The sequence below is a fragment of the Oncorhynchus tshawytscha genome, linkage group LG06, assembly GCF_018296145.1.
Source record: "Oncorhynchus tshawytscha isolate Ot180627B linkage group LG06, Otsh_v2.0, whole genome shotgun sequence".
Taxonomy (NCBI): domain Eukaryota; kingdom Metazoa; phylum Chordata; class Actinopteri; order Salmoniformes; family Salmonidae; genus Oncorhynchus; species Oncorhynchus tshawytscha.
In genome coordinates, this window is record NC_056434.1 from 68343094 (window position 1) to 68366159 (window position 23066).

Genomic DNA, 23066 nt, shown 5'->3' on the forward strand with positions numbered 1-23066 from the left:
ACTTACTGTTTTACTCATTTCATATGTATATACTGTATTCTAGTCAATACCATCCTATTCTACGATTGCTGTATATACAGTGGGGCAAAAAAGTATTTAGTCAGCCACCAATTGTGCAAGTTCTCCCACTTAAAAAGATGAGAGAGGCCTGTAATTTTCATCATAGGTACACTTCAACTATGACAGACAAAATGAGAAAAGAATTCCAGAAAATCAGATTGTAGGATTTTTTATGAATGTATTTGCAAATTATGGTGGAAAATAAGTATTTGGTCACCTACAAACAAGCAAGATTTCTGGCTCTCACAGACCTGTAACTTCTTCTTTAAGAGGCTCCTCTGTCCTCCACTCGTTACCTGTATTAATGGCACCTGTTTGAACTTGTTATCAGTATAAAAGACACCTGTCCACAACCTCAAACAGTCACACTCCAAACTCCACTATGGCCAAGACCAAAGAGCTGTCAAAGGACACCAGAAACAAAATTGTAGACCTGCACCAGGCTGGGAAGACTGAATCTGCAATAGGTAAGCAGCTTGGTTTGAAGAAATCAACTGTGGGAGCAATTATTAGGAAATGGAAGACATACAAGACCACTGATAATCTCCCTCGATCTGGGGCTCCATGCAAGATCTCACCCCGTGGGGTCAAAATGATCACAAGAACGGTGAGCAAAAATACCAGAACCACACGGGGGGACGTAGTGAATGACCTGCAGAGAGCTGGGACCAAAGTAACAAAGCCTACCATCAGTAACACACTACGCCGCCAGGGACTGAAATCCTGCAGTGCCAGACGTGTCCCCCTGCTTAAGCCAGTACATGTCCAGGCCCGTCTGAAGTTTGCTAGAGAGCATTTGGATGATCCAGAAGAAGATTGGGAGAATGTCATATGGTCAGATGAAACCAAAATATAACTTTTTGGTAAAAACTCGTTGTGTTTGGAGGACAAAGAATGCTGAGTTGCATCCAAAGAACACCATACCTACTGTGAAGCATGGGGGTGGGAACATCATGCTTTGGGGCTGTTTTTCTGCAAAGGGACCAGGACGACTGATCCGTGTAAAGGAAAGAATGAATGGGGCCATGTATCGTGAGATTTTGAGTGAAAACCTCCTTCCATCAGCAAGGGCATTGAAGATGAAACGTGGCTGGGTCTTTCAGCATGACAATGATCCCAAACACACCGCCCAGGCAACGAAGGAGTGGCTTCGTAGGAAGCATTTCAAGGTCCTGGAGTGGCCTAGCCAGTCTCCAGATCTCAACCCCATAGAAAATCTTTGGAGGGAGTTGAAAGTCCGTGTTGCCCAGCAACAGCCCCAGAACATCACTGCTCCAGAGGAGATCTGCATGGAGGAATGGGCCAAAATACCAGCAACAGTGTGTGAAAACCTTGTGAAGACTATTGAGATAAACTTTTGTTATTGACCAAATACTTATTTTCCACCATAATTTGCAAATAAATTCATTAAAAATCCTACAATGTGATTTTCTGGATTTTTTTTCTCATTTTGTCTGTCATAGTTGAAGTGTACCTATGATGAAAATTACAGACCTCTCTCATCTTTTTAAGTGGGAGAACTTGCACAATTAGTGGCTGACTAAATACTTTTTTGCCCCACTGTATACTATTCTATCCTACGTATTCTACAGATACGTATAGTAAAAACAACTAATTCTATTCACATACTGTCCATAATGTCTATACATCCCACCATATTTATATATATATATATATATACACACATACATACATACTCACTCCGGACTCCGGCATTGCTCATCCTAATATGTATATATTTCTTAATACCAATCTTTTACTTTTAGATGTGTGTGTATTGTTACATATCACCACACTGTTGGAGCTAGGAACACAAGCATTTTGCTACACCCGCAATAACATCAAATTTGATTTGATTTAATCAATTTGAGCGATTACGGTTCACCTCTCTTGACTGACCGTGTTTGGTTGTACCTCTGTTTGCCAACACGAGTCACCTGTTGACATGGTGGTGTCCTTATCTTACTCTCTGGGAAGCTGTCATTAACTGAAAGACTTCCTCTAATGATTTTTAAAAACATTTACTGTTGAAAAGCGATATCCCAAGTATAAACAGTAAAGTACATACACTAGGGTAAAAAGGGTTAAAAAAAATGTAGGGGGCAACTGCAAACTTCAAGGAGTTAGGGCATTCAAGGAGTTAGTCTGATGGGAATCTATGTCAACTTCCCTCCCCCTTGGCATTCAAGGAGTTAGTCTGATGGGAATCTATGTCAACTTCCCTCCCCCTTGCTTGAGGGACAAAGAGGAGCAACAGAGAACAAAAGAGGAGGGCCATCCCCCTCACTTGTGTTATGTAATGACTTGGACCACCTATTGAGATGTTAAGTAAATCAGGTGTTAAATGAGGTGAAGGGAAGACTGAAGTACCACTTAAAGCTCAATAGCAACTCAACAGGCTGCAGTTACCACGACATCGGGGGACAGAAGGGGATAGACAGGAGGGCTACCTCACTGGGGGTGCTTCTGCTTCAGTTTAGAGAATATGAATGCTCTTTGTTCTTTCGATGCCCTGACCTAATCATCCCTGAACATGAAATTAACGTCACCTGTTAGCAGGCTATTGTTACTTGATGATGTTCACTTACGAATTACAATTCCTTTCATGTACACACCTTTTGTTGTATGCCAAGAGTCATAGTAATGTTCCTCTTGCAGGTATTTCTGGATCGAAGGGTGTCTGTCGGTGACAATGGCGTCTATTTTCACATTCTCCCCCTCCAGGAAATTCAGACTTCTGAACAGTCCTTCCTTCTCCATGTGTATGCTGTTACCAACTTCATTGCTCTAGAGGAGAGATGGTTATGAAACTACTACGAAGTTGTATATCTACAGCTTTAGAATATAGATAATAAAATGATTATTTCACTCGAACAAGTCAGAGGCCCAGTACTTTTACAGTTGTAAAGCCCATTGATGTATAGCTTCCATATTTTGCACAGTGACCTGTAGGGGTGATATGGTTCACTGAGTTTACTCTACAAGGGCAAATCTTGAAGACCTTGTCATACAGTGCCTTCAGAAAGTATTTGATACCATTTTGTGTCACAGCCTAAATTAAAAAATGTATTCAATATATTTTCGAACCCATCTACCCATACCACATAATGCCAAAGTACATTTTTTGTTGTTGAGATTGACAATTGAAAAGATTGAAAATGAAATACAGAAATATCTCATGTATATATTGTAAGTATTCACACCCCTAAGTCAATGCTTTGTAGAAGCTCCTTTGGCAGCAATTACAGCTGTGAGTATTTCTGGGTAAATCTCTGAGAGCTTTGCACCCCTGGATTGTGTAACATTTGCCAATTATTATTTTCAAAATTCGTCAAGCTCTGTCCTATTGGTTGTTGATCATTGCTAAACAACCATTTTCAGGTCTTGCCATAGATTTTTAAGTAGATTTACGTCAAAACTGTAACTCGGCCATTCACTGTCTTCTTGATTAGCAACTCCAGTGTAGATTTGGCCTTGTGTTGTAGGTTATTGTCTTGCTTAAAGGTGAATTCATCTCCCAGTGTCTGGTGGAAAGCAGACTGAACCATGTTGTCCTCTAGGATTTTGCCTGTGCTTAGCTCCATTCCATTTATTTTGTCTCTGGAAAAACTCCACAGTCCTTAACGAATACAAGCATACCTATTACATGACACAGCCACAACTATGGTTGAAAATATGGAGAGTGGTAATGTGTTGTATTGGATTTGCCCCCCACATAACAATTTGTATTCAGGACAAAAGTGAATACTAAAGTATTACTTTAGTGCCTTGTTGCAAACAGGATGCATGTTTTGGAATATTTATATTCTGTACAGGCTTCCTTATTTTCACTCTGTTAGTTAGGTTAGTATTTTGGAGTAACTACAATATTGTACATCCATCCATCCTCAGTTTTCTCCTATCACAGTGAAATCCCTGAGCAGTTTCCTTCCCCTCCGACGACTGAGTTAGCAAGGACGCCTGTATCTTTGTAGTGACTGGGTGTATTGATACACCATCCAAAGTGTAATTAATAACTCAAAGGGTTATTACATTTCTGCTTTTCTTTTTTGTTTTACCAATCTACCAACATGTGCCGCCCTTTGCGAGGCATTAGAAAACCTCCCTGGTCTTTGTGGTTGAATCTGTGTTTGAAATTCACTGCTCGACTGAGGGACCTTACAGATAATTGTATGTGTGGGGTACAGAGATGAGGTAGTCATGAAAAAACATGTTAAACACTATTATTGCCCACAGAGTGGGTCCATGCAATTTATGTGACTTGTTAAGCACATTTTTACTCCTGAACTTATTTAGGCTTGCCCTAACAAACGGGTTGAATACTTATTCACTCAAGACATTTCAGCTTTTCATTTTTTAAAATTAATTTGTTAAAAATTCGAAAAACGTAATTCCACTTTGATATTATGGGGTATTGTGTGTAGGCAAGTGACAAAACATCTAAATTTAATCCATTTTAAGTTTAGGCTGTAACACAAGTAAATGTGGAAAAGGTCAAGGGGTGTGAATACTTTATGAATGCACACTTTATAGTAGTGTGGTACATGTGGTGTCTACCTGGTGTGTCAGCTCTCATGTCCCCATCAAGTGTCATAGAAGCTTGCTTTGAAGCCAGCTGAATGAGGGCCCTCTAGTCAGTCTTCAACTACCAATAGATGGTAAGATTTAGCAGTTCACTGAAATGGTCGTAGTGTGCATATAGTCTTCACTTGCAGCCCTGAGAGGAACTGGAAAAGGGCAGGCCATCAGAAACCAATGAAATCTAATTTGCATAAACACCAAGTTGAATACTGGTAAGTGAGTAAATATGTGCTTTATTGAATTTGACAAAGGATCCACCACTGAATGCTGTGGCTGCTGACACGCACAATGAGTAAGGTGCCTACGGTGGGTTTATCAAGGCTACAGGTGGGGGAGCACACAGGTCAGGAACGGAATAACTGCAGGAGACCAGAGTTCATAGATTGTGTACTTAGTAGCCAAGTGCAAAGGAAACCAAAGCAAATAACTACATGAAGCCAAAGATATTTTATAATTGTTTTGTAGTAGGTGCAGGTCTACTACACATGTGATCAGGCATCATGACACTACAGGTAAATGGGGTTAGTTAGCATAATCTTTTGACAATAGGTCTTGTATTTAGTACATGCCAGACAAACCTTGCAGGTCGTTGTGTGTGTATAGCTCGCTACCTAGCTTGCTAGACCATTTGCGAGACAATGTCATTTTGCATTGTCACATAAGGATGGTCTGCAATTATGCAGGAATTTTGCAAACGCATATCCATTATCTTTAAAAAAAATGATTTAACCTTTATTTAACTAGGCAGGTTAGTTAAGAACAAATTCTTATTTATAATGATGGCCTACCAAAAGGCAAAAGGCCTCCTGCGTGGACAGGTGTCTGGGATTAAAAATTAAATAAAAATATAGGACGAAACACACATCACGACAAGAGCGACAACACAACACTACATAAAGAGAGACCTAAGACAACAACATAGCATGGCAGCAACACATGACAACACAGCATGGTAGCAACACAACATGACAACAACATGGTAGCAACACAACATGGCAGCAGTACAAAATTATTGGGTATAGACATCAGCACAAAGGGCAAGGAGACAACAATACATCAGACAAAGCAGCCACAACCGTCAGTAAGAGTGTCCTTGATTGAGTCTTCGAATTAAGAGATTGAGATTTAACTGTCCAGTTGGAGTGTTTGTTGCACCTCGTTCCAGTCGCTAGTTGCAACAAACTGAAAAGACTGAAAAGACCAGGGATGTGTGTGCTTTGGGGACCTTTAACAGAATGTGACTGTTAGAATGGGTGTTGTATGTGGAGGAGAGAGGGCTGCAGTAGATATCTCAGATAAGGGGGAGTAAGCATCAACCAGTGGGTCTTGCGATGAGTAAACAGAGATGACCAGTTTACAGAGGAGAATAGAGTACAGCGATGTGTCCTATAAGGAGCATTGGTGGCAAATCTGATGGCCGAATGATAAAGAACATCTAGTCGCTCGAGAGCACCCTTACCTGCCGATCTATAAATTATGTTTCCGTAATCTAGCATGGGTAGGATCTGAATCAGGGTTAGTTTGGCAGCTGGGGTGAAAGAGGAGCGATTACGATAGAAGAAACCAAGTCTAGATTTAACTTTAGCCTGCAGCTTTGATATGTGCTGAGAGAAGGACAGTGTACCGTCTAGTCATACTCCCATGTACTCCCAAGCTCTAAACCCTCACCTGTAGGGAGAGGGGCATTCTTATTACTAAACCACATGACCATTGTTTTGGAGGTGTTCAGAACAAGGTTAAGGGCAGAGAGCTTGTTGGACACCAAGAAAGCTTTGTTGTAGAGCGTTTAACAACAAAAAACAGGGCGGGGCCAGCTGAGTATAAGACTATCATCTGCATATAAATGGATGAGAGAGCTTCCTATTGCCTGATCTATGTTGTTGATGTAAATTGAGAAGAGCGTGGGGCCTAGGATCAAGCCTTGGGGTATAACCTTGGTGACAGGAGATGTTCTTTATACACTGCACTCTCTGAGAGAGGTAGTTAGCAAACCAGGCCAAAGACCCCTCAGAGACACCAATACTCCTTAGCCGGCCCACAAGAATGGAATGGTCTACCATATCAAAAGCTTTGGCCAAGTCAATAAAAATAGCAGCACAACATTGCTTAGAATAAAGGGCAATGGTGACATCATTGAGGAGCTTTAAGGTTGCAGTAATACATCCATAACCTGAGCAGAAACCGGAGAGAATACTATAGACATCAAGAAAACCAGTCAGTTGATTATTGAAACGTTTTCCCAACACTTTTGATAAACTTGGCAACATAGAAATAGGCCTTTAACAGTTAGGATCAGCTTGATCTTCCCCCTTTAAATAAAGGACGTACCGACAGGTTAAAAAGGTCAGAGATGGGCTTGGCGATTATAGGGGCAGCAACCTTAAAGAAGAAAGGGTCTAAACCATCTGAACCAGATGTTTTTTGGGGTCAAGTTTAAGGAGCTCCTTTAGCACCTCGGACTCCGTGACCGCCTGCAGGGAGAAACTTTGTAGTGGGACAGAGGAAAAAGAGGGATGAGCATTTGGCCAAGTCGCATTAGAAGGGGTGGGAGATGAGGAAATGTTGGACTGGCAAGGAGGCATGGCTGAGTCAAATAGGAATCCTGACTTAATGAAGTGGTGATTAAAAAGCTCAGCCATGTGTTTCTTGTCAGTAACAACCACATCAACTTTAAGGGACATGGGCAGCTGTGAGGAGGAAGGTTTATTCTCCAGGTCTTTAACCGTTTTCCAGAACTTCTTGTGGTTAGACCCACAGAGAGAGACCGCTCCTTCAAGTAACTAACTTTGGCCTTCCGGATAGCCTGAGTGCACTTATTTCTCATTTGCCTGAACGAGAGCCAGTCAGCCTGAGTATGCGTGTGCCGAGCCTTTCGCCAAATGCAATTATTGAGGTGGAGTAACTCTGCAAAGTCACGGTCGAACCAGGGGCTGAACCTGTTTTTTATTCTAATTTTCTTTATGGGGGCGTGTTTGTTAACAATATCACTGAAAATATCAAAAAAGAAGGTCCAAGCGTCTTCAACAGAGGGGATCAAGCTGATTCTATACCAATTTACAGATGTCATGTCGTGAAGGAAGGCTTGCTCATTCAAGTTTTTTAGCAAGCGTCTATGACAAATCAGGACCGGTCGTTTCACTGAGCAGCCATTACGAACACAAGCTGTTAAACAGTGATCACTAAAGTCATTACAGAAAATACTATTATTTGTGAGGATAACATTGAGGACATTAGCCTTTTCTGGGTGTTTGGAGTCGTGCCTTGTGGGATTGGTAATAATCTGAGAACGATTTAGGGAGTCCCATTGCTTTAGAACTTGGATTGTCATGCCTTGTTTACATAATTGGCTTTTATAAGCGAGCAAAGGCAACTACAGCAAGCCAAGGTATAACCAACTGAAAGACTGCATTCAGCTGTAAAACTAGCTAGCAAACTAAATATCCACAAGTTTTTAGATGACCAGGGCAAAACATTTACACCAAGGCAAACATATTACTCATCACAACAGCAAGGGTGAGCTATCGTACCTTTCTTTCCGTTCTCAGCATCTGTGATGGTTTCACCCCAATGAAAATCAGATCCTTCACTAATGTTAGAGTTGAAGGATTCGTCTACGCGTGAACATTTTTAGGTCTGACAACTTTCCCAGCCATTCCAATCATCTTCGCTGACGTTATGGACTTGTTGGGAAGATTTTTTTAAATCGCCGGAGGACTTCTTTCAGTTTCTGTAATGACAGCTTCCCAGAGAGTAAGATAAGGACACCAAAATGTCAATAGGTGACTCATGTGGTGGCAAACAGGTACAACTAGTTCAAAAATCACTGGAGTCAGTCTTTAATGGCTCTCTAGTCCCCTCTATTCAATGTTGTTTGTTAGAGTTATGAATTGCTGAGAATATATATTTTTTACGTATTTGTGACATACACCCTGGATAGTTGCAGTGAAATGTATTGTTTTACAGGGTCAGCTATAGTAGTAATATGGCGCCTCTGGAGCAAATTAGGGTTAAGTGCCTTGCACATCAACAGTTTTCTTCACCTTGTCGGCTTGTGTATTTGAACCAGCTACCTTTCATTTACTGGCCCAAAGCTCTAACCGCTAAGCTACCTGCGTACCGTGCCAACAGTAAAATGGCATTGTCACATGACTAATTATTTGGTAGATAGTTTAAATTGTTTTTACAGACTTGCTGGATACTGTTTCTAAGTTGGAGGTAATTCATGGTTTTTACCAGGTTATTATTTTACCAGGTTATTATTTCCAAACTTAAGGTATGCAAAATGATGGTTTTCCCCTGTGTATTTGAATCCTTACAGCCCCAGACACAATGTTTCTGCATATGTTGTCTTCATTGATCATTTTTATGAGGGGAGATGTCTTGAAGCAGTCCTGCACAGGTGCTGAACTCTTTAGGTTCCCTAACTTGTTGGTTTTGTCTTGAAATACAACCCAGTGTCCTTTTTTTAAGCTGGAGCTGTAGCAAAATGTATGAGAAGTGAGCCTCCATTTGGGTGGGTTGGCCTGTCTGTCTCCAGACTCCTGTCAGTCCTCAAAACAGCCTCAGTGGTATTGTGGTAGGCAGTGTAGAGTAAGGGGGAGACACAGGTATCACCTCACCAATCACAGTCGAGAGAGAAGGTAGCTGAGACCAGCAGTCCCCTCAATCAGGGGATAACATGACAAATCTCTGCTTTGATGGATGTTGTCTGCGAGACGCTCATGTTCTGCCAACTGGCCTCAGCACTCGTTCCATACCAGCATTCCGCACTCCTCAAGTCTTCATGTGCAGGAAAACCACATTACCATCAGTCCCTCTCCCTACAGGGAAATAATTTGTCCTGCAAATTGTTTGAAACTGTGATTTGTATCAGGTTTTCAACACCCCAATGTTTTTGATATTGTCTGAAGGCCAAGAATCTCCTCCATGCTCCTTGGGGTTGGTGAAGTTAGTGAGCGGGATCTTTACAAGAACAGTAGCCCATCATTACTTTCGGTACAGTAAGGATGGATTTTATTCATGGTCTCGTACACGGACAACCTCGACTGTTTTTGTTTTATGTTTTCACTATTGTTTTTCTTCTATTTCAGTCCAACTGAAGCTTGGCTAGCTGGCCTAAGTGAGTTATGGTATTGACAATTAGGAATGATGAAACAGAATCTTTCCACCTGGGGTAGAGCAGGAAGGAGAATTGGTGGGTGGTATGCTGTAGGTCTAAATCGTCCATATAGTTGATGTGTCCCTTAAAAAGAGGTGTGCTAAGCAACCAATGCGGAAACCATGGACCATCTTTTGAGAATAGGTGGGACTATCAGTTCACAGCTGCTGACTAGGTTTACTGTTAAAGGAGTAGTTCACTATTTTACAACTTGATGTTAGATGGTTCCTCCCCTTGAAAGTAGCCTATGGGCCAGAAGAAACTGTGGTCAGTTTCCTCCTGGCCCAGTTCAGTTAAAGCAGAACAGTTTTATCAAGCTAAATATTTTCTTTATCAAAATATGTTTAGTATGTGTTGAGATCGACTAAGGTGACCTTGTACGGCACCCAATATTTTTAAATTGCATTCTTAAACAATTCCAATTGAATTAATCTAATCCTCACTGTTTTTCTGTGGAGGTAATTGCCATGTTGGAGATGGTTTGGGTAAGAGCTGCACCTTTTGCCAAAGTCAATGGGCCAACTAGGAGCATGTGGAAGAGCTTAACACATAGCTCCCAGTACTTACTGCATGTGTTCCCGTCTCATTTAAATCAGGGGAAAGAAAGCCACTGAGTTTTATTGATGGAGAAATAAATGTAAAGTTTTTTCGTCTGTGTTGAGGGTAACCCTGGGATAAGTCTCTCTTGGCCCATCTGGGCCCGGGGTGGCTCAGAATCTGGTTGATTGGTGACCTGTAAAATGTCTCTCACAGACAACTTTGATTATTTGGCAAGTGCACATTTACCTCAGTCTGTCCTCTCTCTCCTTCTGAACTCCAATGAAATCAGGGGTGGCAGGTAGCCGAGTGGTTAGAGCGTTGGACTAGTAACCGAAAGGTTGCAAGATTGAATCCCTGAGCTGACAAGGTAAAAATCTGCCATTCTGCCCCTGAACAAGGCAGTTAACCCACTGTTCTTAGGCCATCATAAAGATAAAATAAACTTTCAAAATCAAACTATAACTATCAACAAGACACTAGAGGATAAAATACAGGTTGTCCGTTCTGAGTGGAGATAGACTCTCCAATGTGTGGCTCATGTAAATGTGTTTTTATAAAAATGTTGGTGGAAATTATAAAAAGTAGTCCTTGTGCATAGTTGTATTATTTGTTTAACTTTGCAATTGTTGGTTTTTGTTTGACATACAGTGCATTCGGAAAGTATTCAGACCACTTGACTTTTTCCACTTTGTTAATGTTCCAGCTTTATTCTAAAATTGATTAAATGTTTCCCCCCCTCACCAATCTACAAACAAAGCCCCATAATGACAAAGCAAAAACAGGTTTAGACATTTTTGCAAATGTATACATAAAAAAACCTGGGAAATATCACATTAACGTAATTATTCAGACCCCTTTACACAGTACTTTGTTGAAGCACCTTTCGCGGTAATTACAGCCTCGAGTCTTCTTGGGTATGTCGCTACAAGCTTGGCACACCTGTATTTGGAGTTTCTCCCATTCTTCTCTGCAGTTCCTCTCAAGCTCTGTCAGGTTGGATGGGGAGCGTCACTGGACAGCTATTTTCAGGTCTCTCTAGGCCTGTTGCGTCAACCGTATAACCGCCACGCCGGCGGTCACGAGTCATGAAGGCAGTCAAATTCCACGTGACCGTTTAGTCATGGTAATTAGGCTTCTCCAAACTCTGATGCTGCTGATGGTCATTAGTAGCCTACCAAACTTGCTAACTGCCTTGTACTCAGCACTCTATTGTCCCCTTCCCCAGTTGTGTAGCTCGACACAATCCTGTCTCGGAGCTCTACGGACAGGTCCTTTGACCTCATGGCTTGGTTTTTGCACTGTTTTTTTGGTTTTTGCACATGCTCTGTCAACTATGGGACCTTATATAGACAGGTGAGTGCCTTTCCAAATCATGTCCAATCAATTGAATTTACCACAGGTGAACTCCAATCAAGTTGTAGAAACATCTCAAGGATGATCAATGGAAACAGGATGCACCTGAGCTCAATTTCGAGTCTCATAGCAAAGGGCCTGAATACTTATGTAAATAAGGTATTTCTGTTTTGTTTTTTTTAATCTAAATTGGCTAACATTTCTAAAAACCTGTTTTCGCTTTGTCATAATGGGCTATTGTGTATAGATGTGGGAAAATATTTCATCCATTTTAGAATAAGGCTGTGACTAAACAAAATGTGCAAAAAGTCAAGGGGTATGAATACTTTGAGTCTGTCAGTCAGTGGTAAAAAAATAAAATGGGTGGGTCAATTTTGTCACTGGTTGTGTCGAAAAAGTAGTGCTCCCTATACTTTTAATGTGTTTTTCCGCAAAAGGTGAGTAAACTGGTGTGCAAAGAAAAAGTGGGTAAACTGTGTTTACTTGCGTTTACACTCCCACCACACCACTGGTGCCGTTTGAGGGTTGGTGTGGCAATGTTCCCTCTAAAAAAGGGGAGCATTACTGTCACCTTTTAGTCTGCTCTCCAAGCAGGGCTTTGATGTGACCAGGGGGCTGGAATATGTTTCTCCTTTGTTCAAACACATTACATCAGACAGGCATTTGAGCATGGCAAACGCTGCAGATTAGATCGCCATTTGGAAAGAGAGACAGAAGAGAAAGACACCTGAGGACTGTTGTGAAATACTCCCTCTCTCTCTCAATTCAATTTAGTTTTGCTCCTACGTAAAACCAACCTTATCCTAGCTAATCCACATAGACACAGTTGTAAGCATACCACATAATGTGTGTATATATAGGCCTACAATTATGTTATATAAAGGGAGGTATGTACTGTATGAGCATAAAAGTGTTTGATTTTCTGCCCCCAAGGGGCCATAAAGGAATGTCAGCTACTGGAATTACAGCCAATCAAACGCCATCACATAGAAACCCATAAACAGTGAATAACAGAACAAAATCAAATCAAAGTTTATTGGTGGCATACACAAACTTGCAGGTGCAGCAAAATCCTTGTGTTTCTAGCTCCAACAGTGCAGCAATAAAAAAAACAATTCACACATAATCCATGAAAATAAACAAGTTATATAGGATGATCAATGACTAGAACACAATATAGACAGTACCAATCAAAAGTTTGGACACACCTACTCATTCAAGGGTTTTTCATTATTTTTACAATTTTCTACATTGTAGAATAATAGTGAAGACGACATCAAAACTATGAATGCTCAAAACTATGAATACTTTATGGTTACTACATGATTCTATAAGTGTTATTTCATCGTTTTGATGTCTTCACTATTATTCTACAATGTAGAAAATAGTAAAAATAAAGACAAACCCTGAAATGAGTAGGTGTATCCAAACGTTTGACTGGTACTGTACATGTAAAGTGCTTGAAACAGTATGTACACATTATTAAATTGACCAGTGTTCAATGACTCTACGTACATAGGGCTGCCGTCTCTAAGTTGGAGGGTAGAGTACCGGGTGGTAGCCAGCTAAAACAGTGACTGAGGTTCAGGGCAGGGTACTGGGCGGAGGACGGCTAGTGCCGACTGTTTAACAGTCTGATGGCCTGGAGTTAGAAGCTGTTTCTCAGTATCTTGGTCCCAACTTTGATGTACCTGTACTATCTCCATGAATGGGTGGTGGTGGGGGATGAAAGCAGGCACATGAGAAGCCGTGCCAAGTGTCAGTGCAGCTGTGTTCAACCCTTGATGCCCCCCGCCACCACACTCTGCCCCTTAGGATAAAACAAGATGTAATCCGTTCAGATTCCTTGAAGTCTCAGTGTTTGACAGTGTGTGTGAGTGAGAGGGAGGAATGAAGATGAAAGGGAGGAGTCAGCTGTGGAAACAGACTCACGTGAGATGACATGGTCACATCGGGGTTGACCGTCAAGTTCAAGCCCACAGTCGCGGGTGGCCTGGAGAGACAACTTCACTGTGTGTCTGTCTGTCTCTGTTTGTCTGTCTGTCTGTCTGTCTGTGTGTGTCTGTTTGTGTGTTGCTAGGACTTGAATTTGGGACAGGAGGGCATCATACAAGTCTGTCACAGGTGTGTTTATTTTATGTTAGATGTGAACACAATACTTATTGCAGTAGCTTGAAGAAGGCTTCTAGCTAGTTGTTGTTGAGATGAAATGTTCATTAAATACATGGCTTTTTATGGGAACAGGGACTTGACTGCGCCTCTGCTAGGTGATCAGCTATTTATTGGCCAGCACACTGTCTCCTGTAGGCATATGAAGATGGTTCAGACCTCTGATAAGTTAGTACGTCTCCAATGCTTTGTCTCTTTATCCGCCCCCTTTACTACCTGTTAGAAACGGCTCTCAACACCACCCATGTTGTTGTGCTCTTTTTTTCTCCTGACAAAAAGAATAGTCTTTTTCGTCCTTTGACCTCTGTTTCCATGACCCAGACCAGTCTGAGTGGTTTTAGTGCGGCGGCTGACAATTTGATACGGTTATGCTGTAAAGGACAAACAACTTTACTACTGCCGTGTCTGTTGCTCAGCACCAGATGACCAGATTTCTCTTCCTCTTGTGTAAACCAGTCACATTTCATTTGAGCTGAGGGACGTTTTACAGAGTGGTTAGGAGTAGAGAGGCTTTGCACGCCTGTGTTTGAATTGTTTTGTCCTACTTCAATCCTATGTTATCCTCACCCTCGTCGTCTTGCCCACTCACCCCCCACTCTGCTCTCCATACACCCCTGTTGTTTTTTCATGTTTGACTGGGCCTTGTCAGGGGGTCTACAGGGCGGTCTCGTTGTTTTGGACCAGGTCCCACCCCCCTCCTCTCGCCCCTCCCTCCCACAGTGTTGAGGACGTGTCTGGGTTTCCTCACCCGTCTCACCAGGAGAGATTAGGTTCCTTCTTCTGGGCTTCTGGGAAGTGCTTTTGTCTCATGTCCCTCTGAGTGGGAGGATATGAGATGACTGCCGACGTGATTTAAGCCCCCCCATCATCTTCACCTAGGAGGTGTGGGCCTTGGGAATGATCATGAATGTCAAAGTGTTCATACAGTCATCAAGTACAGCTCTCTGCAGAATATTTATTTCACCCTTTACTTTTGTTTCTGTTGCAGATTTAACCCTATGATTGTATGGTACACGTTTCAGAACTCACTACATAGATTATTATTATTTAAAAAAAAAAAAATGTTTACCCTGCTTTCTCTCCCCAATTTCGTGGTATCCAATTGGTAGTAGTTACTGTCTTGTCTCATCGCTGCAACTCTCGTACGGACTCAGGAGAGGCGAAGGTCGAGAGACATGTGTCCTCCGAAACACAACCCAACCTAGCCACACTGCTTCTTGACACAATGCACATCCAACCCGGAAGCCAGCCGCACTAATGTGTCGGAGGAAACACCGTACACCTAGCGACCTGGTCAGCGTGCACTGAGCTCGGCCCGCCACAGAAGTCGCTAGTGCGTGATGAGACAAGGATATCCCTACCGGCCAAACCCTCCCTAACCCGGACGACACTGGGCCAATTGTGCGCCGCCCCATGGGCCTCCCGGTCGCGGCCGGCTGCGACAGAGCCTGGGCTCGAACCCAGAAATGAAATTGTTCTTTACCGTGTTTGACTGTGTTTTTTTTCTCCCTTCCAGAAGCCGACCTGGTAGCCAGCAGTTTGTCCTGAAGCCCAAGTACTACAACACACACACCACACACTCCCAGACTCGCGTCCAACACCAGCCTGACAGACCCATTCCCCTGACGGTGGAACACAACCCCATCCATGGTGGGTAGCCCACCTCCTTTATCCTATCCTCTTACTGTATTAACTCCTCCTAAGCTCCATAGGAACACGTTTCTCCCTTTAGGAAGGTTCGCTACTGGACTGACAGTTGGCTTTATTTCAACTCTACCCACAGATATTAACATCACATGAAATTAAAGCCTTTTTGGAGGCTTGGATTTGTATCTGAAACACCCAGTGATTTAATGTTCTTAACTGACTTGCCTAGTTAAATAAAGGTTCAATTTAAAACATGTGTCAAGAGAAGCTGAAAAACAGTCATCTTAACTCACAGGGAACAACTATGTTGTCCCAAACCTCTGCTGTCAAATCAGCTCGTATTTACTAAGTGATGATTTTGTGAATCTGAGGCCTTTCCAGCACTTTGCCAGCCATTGATTCTGTGGTGGTAAGCAACGTCCTCAAACACATTAAAGATGTTGTTTCACAAATGAATTAGATTTATAAATACAAGTGTCATCGGCTCGGTATTAACATTTCTGAGCTCTCCCAGGCACGGCATTTCTCCCAGGCACGGCTTTGCTGGCACGGGGCAGACGGGGGACGACTGAACCCGGGGTTTGGAAAGTTCTGTGACAGGGTGACAGTCTCTCTCTACTTTCTCTACTCATTGAGTGAACCGCACGACATCAGCTAGTGTCAGCAGATCCAGCTGAGCCAATTACACTGGTCTGTTTGTTATTTCATGGCTGGTGATTGATCGGGTCGACCATTAATCACTGCCAAACGGACACGGTAGCAGCGCTTTAGTTAGGTCAGCCTGTCATTATTTCTGCATGGGGTTTGGGCTGCGCCCATTTCTCACGTTACGGGAGCCAATGCGATTCCAGCACTGTGCAGTGGCCTGCTCTCCCCCTGTGGAATAGGTTCCTGCTGTACTCTGTGTCAACAGTCATATAACAACACACACAGCCTAATTGGGTCACTGGTGTTATCCCAATCACTGTGTGGAAGGTGCATTCAAGTTTATATGCTCTTTATTGTCCCACAATGAAAATGGAAGGGAGGACTACGGATATCTCAGACAGCAATGGCCCGATTTTTGACGAAATGTGGGTGAATAATGCGTCTTGCCATAGAGAACCGCCATTTACAAAATTGGCCCAAGGGGGCGCTCTAGTAATCACTTGAAATTCCAAATTTTGAACAAGCACATCTCCTGTCCCATTTGAGCTTGAATCGTTGTCACTAATTGGGCCAAGGGCGCGGCGCTGCAGGTTGGTTGAAGCCAGATTGGTGATAGTAATTGGAGACTTAGCTTATGGCGAGGAAGAGAACATGAAATGGTATGTTTAGTCCTTCGATGGGTTCTCGACATGAACATCTGTCACATTGTCAGCTGCCTCTAGTCAGATAAGTCACCGAATGTTAAATAGATGATCTTACTCAATGGATAAAAAGCAGCAATTGTTCCTTATGCGTATACACAGTACACAGACACATCTACTCTAATGCTGTACGGGTGTAGGGAATGCAGAGCTTGAAGTTGGGCAGCAATTGGATTGTTCAAATTGCAGCCACAGCGGTAATGGCATGAAGAGTTAAGCATTGCCTGCTGCTCGGCGCTGTCTAAAATGAATTATTAGCCTCATTTTCGGAGGGCAATTTCAGATAAAGGCAGGGAGTGGGGAGAGAAAATGAAATGACAGAGCGAGACGATAGACTGTCACACAACGGAGAACCCCCTCAATTGCTGAAACAACAAGTGCCACAGATGTGAGAGGCCATCTGAGCTGTTGAATACCTGTTATCTGCTCCTCTTAATGCTACTGAAGGGCCTCGCGGCCCTCACCATGGAGGATGCATTATCTTCCTTTTAACACTTTACAATGGGGCCGAACAGTTAAATCATTTTGAAAGTGAGACCCATGAATAGTGCATGGCGTGATGATTACCCTTCTCATGGTATGTATTTAAAGTAACTGTCCAGTGAAAATCTCACTTTTAAAAGTAAATATTCTGTTAACAAATAATGTTGTTGACTCATCCTATTCTCGTACCCTTCAAAACCCGCACCATAAAATTGTATGTATCATTTTTTATTTTTTAAATAAAATGCTTAGTGTTTCCTCAAAGAAAATGATGCCATCTCCCTGAGGAGGATGAGTTGGCCAATCAGCGGTCTAGAGAAGGATGAACTGGCCAATCAGTGGTCTACTTGCATGAATATTTTTATTTTTAATTTTAGCCCTTTTTCTCCCCAATTTCGTGGTATCCAATTGTTTTTTAGTAGCTACTATCTTGTCTCATCGCTACAACTCCCGTACGGGCTCGGGAGAGACAAAAGTTGAAAGTCATGCGTCCTCCGATACACAACCCAACCAAGCCGCACTGCTTCTTAACACAGCGCGCATCCAACCCGGAAGCCAGCCACACCAATGTGTCGGAGGAAACACCGTGCACCTGGCAACGTTGGTTAGCACGCACTGCGCCCGGCCCGCCACAGGAGTCGCTGGTGCGCGATGAGACAAGGACATCCCTACCGTCCAAGCCCTCCCTAACCCGGACGACGCTAGGCCAATTGTGCGTCGCCCCACGGACAGAGTCTCTGGTGGCACAGCTGGCGCTGCAGCACAGCGCCCTTAACCACTGCGCCACCCGGGATTGCATTAATTTTTTAAATGACCGGTAAAGGCCCACACAATGTTGTTGTTTGCGTACGCCCACACCATTCCAACACAAAAATATGCTTTTTTAGCATACTTCATTAACATTTTTTGTAAGGAAAACTATTTCACTTATGTTGTAAGTAATTATAGGTCATATTTCATGTAAACACTGGGCAGTTGCTTTAATGTCATGCATCTGATATTCTGTACACCTGAAGTTATACTCTACTGTGTTGTAAATATTTTAACCTCCTGTTAAACTTCCCAGTGGGCGTCTGCTTAGGTAAATAAGGTTAGATGAACTTGCTGACCTGAAAGTGAATGGCTCCATGTCTGTCTGAGCAGACAGTCTCTGTGCTATTAATGGAGAAGTCTGTAGACACAACAGACTCTGTGGGTCTCTGTGAGTCTGTCTGCGTTTTCCTCCCACTCCCCTCTGGGGCCCTGTGGCTGCAGTCCTCAGGCAGCCCCAGCCTGGCCACACAGCTACAAATAACCCCAGTCCACGTTGATTTAACTCCAGTGTGAGACCACCAGCGATATGGCCAGACATCAGAGAGATAGAGACGGAGAGGAGGGAGGGAAGACCGAAAGAGAGAAGGGACGATAGGGAAGATGCGTTCCTTTTTATGACCTCTACTGTATCTGTACAAGGGCACAATAGAACCCCATCCCCTTCTGTCTTCTGCCCATTAAAAAAAAAGAGTCAAGGCACAAAAAGCTTTTCTCCATATTGCGAAACACTTACCCGTAGATACCCATGTCACAGTGAATGGCCTCTCAGGCTTTCGGCTCCAAATTAGTAGGGACGTCACTGTTGGTTTTAGCCCAGTATGCGGTGGTGTCGGTGTGCTGCCTGCCTGCTTGAGTAGCAGACAGGGGAGAATGTTTGTGCTCCTAAATCGCCCACAGCCTTCCTGTCAGCCCTGTCCCACGCGACAGACAGCCTGTCAGCAGCTAGCTATGGTGCCGTGTCTGGGAAAGCCATTCTTCCCGTCTGTCCCTCAGCTCTACCACACAGACAGACAAACTAGGTTCCGGGCTCTGTGCTGTATACCATCGCGCTGGAAGGCTACACTTGGCCTCGGAGACTGCCCCCCCCCGGGGACACATTGGACTCCTAGAGGTTCACCAGGGGGCTCAAAAGAAGACTCTCTTTTCTCTTGGGGACTCGCTCTCTCCATACCCCCCTCCCCATCCCTCCATTCTAGCCCCCCTGTGTGTTCCCCGCTAAATGATGTCTGTGTTCTCTCTAAGGCGCCCCTCCAGCTTCTCTCTCCATATGCTCCACAGAGCTGGGGATGTCTGCCGTGCCGTGCGAAGGACCCGCTTGCACACATTTGGAGGCAGAGTAGGGATGGAGGGAGGGCTGCTGGGGGTTTGAAGGCGGACATGTTTCATCACTGCTGTGGCCAGGGACTCTGTGCTCCGAGCCATGTGAGAGTGGTTAAGGCTTGTGTTGAACATAGTGCAGGGGAAGAGCTGTCAGACAGCAGGCACAGAGCCCTCTATAGATCTCTATGTGCTGGGGAATGTGATGTGTTTCCAAGGCCTCTCCTGTCCATACATCTCCATACCCCCTGACAGTGGTGATACCCAGGCCTTCACTGAATGAAAGTGCTTGTGGTGGTAGCATAAGCACCCAGAATCCCCAGAGTGTAAAGAGCCACAAACTACTGGGAGGTAATGGCCGAATGAAGCCCAGCCCCCAGGGAGAAGCCAGAACGCATGAGGTGAGATGAGGTGATGGATTGAAACCGCCATAATACGGCGAATGCCAGAGTGCAGAGAGACTGAACTGAGTGAGAGGTGATGTCTGAAAAGTGACACGCCACTGGCTGAACTCTGGGTAGTCTGGAGCGATGGATGGTGCAGTGTAGCAGACTCAGAAAGCCCTGGTGTGACATGGGGGATTATACTGCAGGTAAAGAATGCAGGACCTTTCGGCAGGCAGCAGCAGTTTGATGGAGAGGTTGATGGTTTGTGTGTGGATCCCTACCAGGAGCCAGAGGCTGAGCCTGATATGTCTACAGGGTCTTAAAGGAGCAGAGCAGGTTGTTAAAGCCCCCCCCGTCAGCTCTCCCATGCCAGACTCTGTCAGAGCAATACTCATTCCTACATGGAAATGACTGACAAAATAGACTTTCTAAACTCTTTTAAATACTATGTCTACTATGTATATGGTACAATTGGCTCACATTTAAAACCAGCTGTCTATTAGTCTTTGGCTTGGCTTTTGACTACATCATATTAATTCCACTTTTATATCGACCTATTTTCTTCACCTTATAGTAAATATTAAGGCAGCCCAAAGCCTCTAATTCAGTGGTTTTGCCTGCTCTCTGGTTTAGAGAAAAAGCCCTCTCTCCCTTTGGCAATGCTCCCTGCATCTCTGCTCTGTCTGGTGTGAACAGCTGACAGCCGCAGACGAAACGTTGAGCTCAGGAGTCTGGGGTTTGGGGGAAGTTTGGAACGGCGGGGGGGTTGCCAAGAAGCAAAGAGGAGACGTAGAGAGAGACGTTGGTGCAGGGAAAAGTAAGAAGTGAAAGGGAGAAAACAGGAAGGGAAGCTGTGGAACTTTCTATAGAGACTTGTGTCACTGGATGCAGAAAAGTAGAAAGGGTCAAGTTGGAGGATAGTCTGGGAAGGGATGCGGTTGACCCTGGACAAATGTTTGTGGTCAATACTCTTCTCTCTGTCTCACTAGTCTCTCTCTCTCTTTCTCTGTGTCTGTCTGTCTCTGCGCCTGTCTGTGCCTGTCTGTCTCTGTGCCTGTTTGTGCCTGTCTGTGCCTGTCTGTCTCTGTGCCTGTCTGTCTCTGTGCCTGTCTATCTCTGTGCCTGTCTGTCTCTGTGCCTGTCTGTGCCTGTCTGTCTCTGTGCCTGTCTGTGCCTGTCTGTCTCTGTGCCTGTCTATCTCTGTGCCTGTCTGTCTCTGTGCCTGTCTGTGCCTGTCTGTCTCTGTGCCTGTCTGTCTCTGTGCCTGTCTGTGCCTGTCTGTCTCTGTGCCTGTCTGTCTCTGTGCCTGTCTGTCTCTGTGCCTGTCTGTCTCTGTGCCTGACTGTCTCTGTGCCTGTCTGTCTGCCTGTGCCTGCCTGTTGTCTCTGTGCCTGTCTGTGCCTGTCTGTCTCTGTGTCTGTATGTCTCTGTGCCTGTCTGTGCCTGTCTGTCTCTGTGCCTGTCTGTCTCTGTGCCTGTCTGTCTGTTTCATATGAGGGCTGGGTTTGGTGTTGAGGGAGGGGAGAGGATAGGCAAATGGGCGGGCGGACAGGCGGGTAGACTCGTATTCTCTCAGTAACGTGGGCAGGCGTGACTGCATCCTAAAGTGAGAGAGAGATGATCTCAGGAGGACACACAGCAAAGCATTTTGGGAGGGCTTTCTTTCAAATAGAGGTGCCAAAGTTCTTGAAAATGTGCTGGGTGGGAGACAGGAGGGAAAGGGAGGGAGAAAGTGAGAAAGGGGGATGAGCAGAGAAGCCAGGGCCGACTAGGCTGCCATGCCCACTCTATCCGTCTTGGAATAAAGCATGGCATCTGCCATACCCACCTCTCAGGGAACTTGACTTTTGATGAAGAATTGGATCCCAGAGTTTTGTTGGCTGAACTCTCTCCCTCCGTTTTTTCTCTTCCCCCTCCTCATGTTTCAGAGACGCCACCGGATTTAGGAGCAGTTGGAGAGAGAGAGGGAATGAAAGAGAAAGAGAGAGGGGGAAAGAGAGACAACCGTAGTATATGTGAAAAGAGGACAACAGTCGTTTCAGTTGTTGTTTTGACTGAAACTATTTGTTGGTGATCGTTCGTGACAGGCAGACAAGGTGATACTAACTAACCAATGGATACGAGACTGACGAGACTCTCCCTTCTCTCCCTCTTCTTTCTGCTGATGTGCTGTGCATCCCGGCTGGCAGTGGGGAACCACACAGGCCGGATCAAGGTGGTCTTCACACCCACCATCTGCAAGGTGACCTGCACAGGGGGGCGGTGCCAGAACAACTGTGAGCTGGGCAACACCACCACCATCGTCAGTGAAAACGGCCATGCCGCAGACACCCTCACCGCCCCCAACTTCAGAGTAGGTGAGTGATCTCCGGTTCACCTTATCACCCCTCACCGTCTGTTTCCGTCCTGTGCTTATCCGATGTGGTTGCTGCCTTGTGTCTGGTGCATGATGGGATAGAAGGCATCTGACTTTCGGGTGGTTATCATGCTGTGTGTGTTTTCGGGCAATACAATGAGATCTGTCATGTACGTTCTATTGTCTCACACTGTCTGCGTTCTGGATGAGGCTATTTGGATGGTTCATGTTGACATTACTGCGTAGTATCTGACACACATCGTATATAACATGTCCTAATGACCGTTCAATGCAGGAGCACAATAGGTGGGTGTTGCACAGACCCTGGAAACGTCTCGTTAACCTGCCTCAGTCCTTATAAGGAGCTTACCACTGTCTGCCGTATCCTGTTCTTGACACAGACATGTGGGAAGACCCAAAGAAGATGAATTCCTGTCTGACTCAGCAGCAGACACAGATACGAGAGGTCTCGCTCTGGTTCTGTGACGCACGGTCAATGTGGCCATCCCTATAGAGTCAGCATTCATGATGCATATTGTACAGTTTGCCGTTGTTGATTGGGCCGTAGTAAAAAAAAAAACGAATTCTAGCTCTTCACTATGTGTTGTGTTACTCATTTTGTGGTTGAAGATACTTATTTTAATCATCGCTAAATACCTATATTTTGTGAAGTGAATGGACATTTTGCAGTATAGGTGTAGCGAATGTAGCAGTCTTTTCCTGCTCTGTTGTGAAGATCTGCAGCCAAGGGTCTGTCTGTGTGACTGTCTCTTTAAATGAGCGCACCTGGAGTAGTGTCAGTCTAATGTACCTGTCGAGACCTGCAATCTGTCCCAGGCCTGCTCTCCCCTCCC

The 23066-nt window shown here is 44.3% G+C and overlaps 1 protein-coding gene across 6 annotated transcripts in view; it reads left to right on the forward strand.

The window, feature by feature from the left end:
• Window positions 1-23066, forward strand: part of ltbp1 (latent transforming growth factor beta binding protein 1) — a 123896-nt gene that overhangs the window by 15880 nt on the left and 84950 nt on the right. For all 6 annotated transcript variants that reach the window (XM_024424753.2, XM_024424757.2, XM_024424755.2 and 3 more), the window contains exons 4-5: window positions 15378-15511; window positions 22046-22213. In XM_024424753.2, coding sequence (XP_024280521.2) covers window positions 15378-15511; window positions 22046-22213 — 302 coding nt within the window. The remainder of the gene's footprint in view (window positions 1-15377; window positions 15512-22045; window positions 22214-23066) is intronic.